This window comes from Alosa alosa, chromosome 9, assembly GCF_017589495.1.
Source record: "Alosa alosa isolate M-15738 ecotype Scorff River chromosome 9, AALO_Geno_1.1, whole genome shotgun sequence".
Taxonomy (NCBI): domain Eukaryota; kingdom Metazoa; phylum Chordata; class Actinopteri; order Clupeiformes; family Clupeidae; genus Alosa; species Alosa alosa.
In genome coordinates this window covers 26348860-26354703 of record NC_063197.1, presented here as the reverse complement: position 1 = coordinate 26354703, position 5844 = coordinate 26348860, and the positions used below count along the sequence as shown (strand labels likewise).

Below are 5844 nucleotides of genomic sequence, written 5' to 3'. Positions count from 1 at the left end.
CTCTGGATAGCTGTAAAGCAGCTGATTTAGGGCAGTGATTACTGAAGTGCTATCAGCTTGGCTTCATACCCTGCTTTTAAGAGCCTGTATAATGGGCTCGGTGGACTGGATCAGGGCCTTGAATGCCGTCCTGTCACTGCCGGGGGTCCATGTCAATATGCCCAAGGAATGCAGACCTCTATTTGCCTCTGTTCAAATTAATTCGGATTTTTGGAGGGAGGGGGTGGGTTCTAATTATCTGGATGATTCATCAACAACAAAGAAATGTTTGAGACAAACACGCACGCATACACAGATGACATCCCATTTAATCTATTTCACTCTGTTCTCTATATAATGTAAGAATATCATATCCTCGTTCAATTTGAGTTCCCAGTTTATGGTAATATCTTGCTCATATATCTAGTTTGTTACATGCATATAGAGTTGTCTTTATAACCTGTATGCAATTATGCTTGAACTTTATGTGAAAATTCTTTCCTAAAACTACTGGCACTGAAAAAGTGTAAGCGTATGTGTGCCCCTAATATATTGCTTATGATAATGTTTATAAAGCCTAAACCAATCATGCATTGTTTATAGACACTGTTATAAATAGTCGGTAGTGGCTCCGAGCTGATGGGCACCTTCTTCTTTCTTTTGCAGCATGCTGAGAGACAGCCTCCCGCAGGATGCTGGAACTGGGCGCTTGTTCGGTCAGTGCGCAGGCCGCCTTATCTGACCGCCATGCCCACATCCCCCCTCCACCTCTGGCCACCGCCGGCAGCCGCGTGGGCGGCATGTGCCCGGGCATGGGCGAGGTCCCGACTCCCCGCTGCTACATCCTGCCGCCCGAGGACCCGGAGAGCTGGCACAAGCACCGCAGCGGCTTTGGACTGTCCGGCGCCGGGATGGGCCTGGGGATGGGGATGTCGTCATCGTGCTCGGGCTCGCTGCTGGAGCCGCCCAGCCTGGTGGAGAGCCTGCTGTCGCGCAGCAGCAGTCGCGACACGCTCTACGTGCCCCGTGGCGCCATGCTGCCCTCCTCGCTGGACCTGGTGGCGGCTGCCGCCCTGGAGGGCGTGGCGGGGGGACTCCCTGCACAGGCGGGCCTGGACCCTGTCATGACCATCAGCCCCAGCGCCATTAAGAGGCGGCGGGGGGGTCTGATTGAGCAGCGGGACATCATTAAGGCGCACCAAGCACACAAGATACAAAGCACCCCGCAGGCCCGACGCAAGGAGTGGGAGTGAGTACCGCATGGAGACACACACACACACACACACACACACACACACACACACACACACACAGAATCACATATCTGGTCTCAAGGGCAGCACTTTCTCACAGTTAACCTTTAACTCCCTCCTGTTCACACCCCAACAGCCAAAGGTGTGGTTTAGAGGGAAGGTTTCTTACCTGTTCCGACATGTGGATGGCTGCGTGATCGACTCTGCTCAGATTAGTCTGAGCAGTACTGGGTGTGTCAATCCATCACACTTACAGGAGGGCATTCCAACATGGCGCATACTCAGAGATTATTGACAACTCTAATGCACAGAAAATGTCCCCATATGAAACTGCCTTGTTGATTGTTGTCTGACAGACAACTTTTCATTTCTGACATATTAATAGGAATATGCTGCCAGAAAAAAAATTCCCAGCTCTTTAACAGTGTTTGTTTGTTTGTTTTTATTTAGATCCCCATTAGCTTTTGCAAAGCAGCAGCTATTCTTCCTGGGGTCTATAAAGTGTGGTCCCCATAACAACCTCTCCCCTTACCTGTGCCCAACATCCCATAATTCTCTTGCCACGTTCAGATGTGCACCACATGTTTTAACAATGGAGGACATCCATTCTCATCTCCTATTCACCTAACCTCTCCTTGTTATGACCAGGCCATGAGGGCTGAGATTTTTGTGGATCTAGCTGGATAGACGTAATGCAGTATATAAGGAGAAGGAAGATGAGAGGAGGAGGGGGTAACCTCGGTAACAGGAAGAGAACACAGAACAGACACAGCATCTCCATCCCCATCTCCATGCCACAGACATTTACCTGTTTATAAAAAGTTGAAGCATGAAAACCAAATGCTATTTCCTGCCTCGGAAATCGAGTTAAATGCAGATGGCAGATGCTTGCATATGTCCCACCATATAGGTTCCCTCTCTGCTCCATGGCAAGAAGGCTCCATCAAAACTGATCAGGAGCTCTAATATGAGCTCATATCGTAATTTGTTTGTGCTGTTTTCTTTAGACTAAATGGACGTGAGTCATTTCAGGCAGAGCAGCCAGAGTTCATGGGAGTTTATTTTTTTTCCCTCAAGAGCTATTAAGAAAAAACAGAATGGATAGAAAGAAATCTGTTTTTTATGGGGAGACTGAAATAACAGCATAGAAAAAAGTCCATTTAATCCACCGTTAATTAGTTTTACATAGTGGAGACATGCTCAGTGTGTGATCCAAATAATGTGGGTTCTTAGAAGTCTACAAAAAAAGCTTTTTACAAAATGCCATTGCAGGAAGGAAATCACATCATATTGAGCCCTAGACAGATACCTAGTTGCTTTGTTTGTTACAATCAGACTTAAATAAATATTGATTGTTGCTAATGCTAATAAACACGGGTTAACCGTTTCCTTTTCCTTTTTCAAAACTGTGCAACTCACCGAGTGGTTAGTGGTGTTTGTTGATTATTAAAATGAAATATATCGGTGCAATGTATGATTTCCAGCCGTCTTATTTGCTATTGTGGAACTATTTTTTCAGACACCTCACAACCGCGTATAAACTTCTGCTCAATATTTGAGCCTGAAACATAGATGGTGGCGCATTAATATCAACGTGCATGAGTCTTCCAACAGAAATCAATGGGATTTTACAAAAATGGCAAATAAAACACAACAGAAACTGTATTTCGCTACGCTACTTGTTTTGGAACATGAACGAACACCACTAACCACTCGATGAGTTGCACGAACGTTAAGGGTTGTTTTAGGACATGTTTGAGCATGCCTGTAGGCGGCCACTCAAGGCTATTCAAAACGAGTCAGAAAAGTCGAGACAGGACCAATCGTCAAAATTTCGGTGTCCACCACTCTAGTTCATCCAAAACAGATGCGCCACCCTTCACCTATCTACTAATCACGAAGTCAGTAGTGTTTCGGCATCCGGGTTGCAGGTGAGGGGGAGGGGATACATCGCTCTACAGTCATTTAAAAGTGATTGCAGTACCAGTTTTGGCCACAATCTTACATACGGTTCCTTTAAATAATCACGGAGCCCAAGATTTTGAGAGATTTTTTTTTTTTTTGTATATTGAAATATGTGCGCCTCAATACACACAAATATGTGTGTTTGGATATGTGCATGTGTCTGTATTGTGTGTGTGTGCATGCAAGTGTGTGTGTGTGTGTGTGTGTGTGTGTGTGTGTGTGTGTGTGCACATGGTGAAAACTCTTGGTTGGGGATAGGAGGCCTCCTTACCATCTGTGCATGTGCCACTTAATTGGAAGCTGGTAGTGGCCTGTTTAGCATTTAAGAGCACTGGCAGTGGGAAGCTCCTCTGAAAGACAATGGGGTCCTGTGCACCCTGGCGGGCCAGAGACACTGCTGCTGGTGTAGTGTGTGTCAACTGTAGTTTAAAATGGCCCAGGCCCATTAGCACCCTGCTACACAATAGAGCTATCCAGTTTAGCGAACACTGTTTAAATCGCTAAGCATATGCAACCACAATCTGTGCATTAATCTGTGCCTTAAGCATGGGCAGCAGATGGAACCGCAACTCCACAGACATCAGTGTCCCAAGCCAGTTAAAGGCGTGCATTTGGTACGTGCTCCAACATTCAGGCGGTATAAATCTCTTGCCGGCCGTCTCTCCAACGTTTAGATGTCCCTGATTGCACCCAATTTTGTGCACACACACACACACAGGTCATTCTCCAGCGTTTGCTTTAGCGTCTGTTATAGCGTTTGCTGTGGTGTCTCCACTACTCACTCCTGTTTAGTATTTAATTAGCCACCTGTGTCTTGGAGGTGCGTCGCTCATGTGACGTTGCAGACTGAATGCAATGGTAGGACTTGATTGATTACTCAGCTGATTCCTCTCTGCTTATTCCCGACTGAAAGTGAAATTGTGACCACTGTTTTTTTCATGCAGCTTTCTTCCCATTAATCCCGAACTGTATTCTGTTTGACTTCACAAAGACACTGTCCCTCTACTCACTACTGGATGTCATTAAGGAAACATCTCCACATACCACTGAGATGGGACACTGTCCCCCTACTCACTACTGCCACAGTACAGTACAAAGAGTCATTTTACGTACATTTGGAAGTGATTCTGCTGTCTTACCTCCCCTGCTTGTCTCCAGTCTGAGAGTGCAGACACACAGTGCTAGGAGAAGCAAACAGTGCTGGAGACAGACACTGATGTCAGTGCTGTGCTGGAGACAGACACTGATGTCAGTGCTGTGGTTTGCCTTGCACAGTTACTGGAGCTCTGTTTCAGCACATCTGGCTAATTGGAGCGGTTCCAAATGCGGAAGAGTGTCGGCACAGTCAGCTGGTGTTATTGCCGTGGCCCGCACACCTTTCATTGTCATTTAGGATGATTTTTGTCAGCTGGTGGCACCGTTCGCTCAATAGATTTATTCATTATTCTCCCCCAGATGAGAGAGCAAAACGAAACACACACACACACACACACACACACACACACACACACACACACACACACAAACACACCCACACACACATACAAATTGTGGTGCACTTTGCACTCCAGAGCGACAGCTAATGAGAGTAATCTTGTCAGATTGACTTGACATTTCAGAAGGAAAGGTGAGCGTTGTGTGTGTGTCTGAACACGTGTGCATGGAGCGATCGGCTAGAGCCTAGACAGTTAGACATGCCTGCAACACAGTCACAGTCCATATACATAGTTCACTTACTGTAACCTCAGAGTAGGGGGCAGGTGTGTGTGTGTGTGTGTGTGTGTGTGTGTGTGTGTGTGTGTGTGTGTGTGTGTGTGTGTGTGTGTGTGTGTGTGTGTGTGTGTGTGTGTGTGTCTCATTAACACATACATAATAGACTATAGAATATTGTGTTGATGCCTCGAATTCAGGCTGTAATGCACCTGAACTCCTTGGGAAATTAAATTCATATTTTACTTAAATGTAATTTCAGACCATACAGGAACTCACACTGATATAACCAGAGTAACTGTTCCACCAATTCTTTGTTGACTATTCAAAGTGCCCATTTCTTAAGCCCTAGTAGCGACTGACCGTGTGGAAGCGGTCATCTCTCTACCTCCCCTGTTTCTCTGCTGTGGACCATACTCAGAGTTCACGTCTCTGTCACCAGTTCTGGCTCTGAGAGGAGACCTCCGTCAGCAGCTCCAACAGTGCCTCCATCAATCTCCCAGCGCTGGATAATTAATACACTGCAGCACTGCGTTTGCTTTGGGTGGGTAGGTGGTGGGTGGGTAGGTGGGTGGTGGATGGGTACAGCCTGGGCCTGTAAATCACAATGGGGGTCTAGGGCTGAATATGTGTGGTGGTTAATAAATGATGAGGGGCAAGCCGTGCTGCTCTGCGCAGCGTTAGATTCTGCCCGGCGGAGAAAGTGTGCATGTACGCATAAAAATGATGAAGTGACAGTCACATCAGTGTCGATGGGGGGAGAGCCAGAATGTATGTGGTCTGCTTAAGGTTGTGACAGCAGTGGCGGTGGTGGTGTGTGTGTGTGTGTGTGTGTTTGGGGAAGATTGAAAACAGATGACTTGTGTTTATATGGATTGTGTGTGTGCTGATGTGTGCATATTTGCACCAGTTTGTTCCCATAAGTGTGGGGTGTCCA

The 5844-nt window shown here is 46.6% G+C and overlaps 1 protein-coding gene across 13 annotated transcripts in view; it reads left to right on the top strand.

Annotated features, from left to right (window-relative positions):
* The first annotated feature begins 668 nt into the window (after window positions 1–668).
* Window positions 669–5844, top strand: part of LOC125300096 (voltage-dependent R-type calcium channel subunit alpha-1E) — a 135777-nt gene continuing 130601 nt past the window's right edge. For all 13 annotated transcript variants that reach the window (XM_048251650.1, XM_048251643.1, XM_048251649.1 and 10 more), the window contains exon 1: window positions 669–1228. In XM_048251650.1, the coding sequence (XP_048107607.1) occupies window positions 672–1228 (557 nt within the window). In that variant the 5' untranslated portion in view covers window positions 669–671. The remainder of the gene's footprint in view (window positions 1229–5844) is intronic.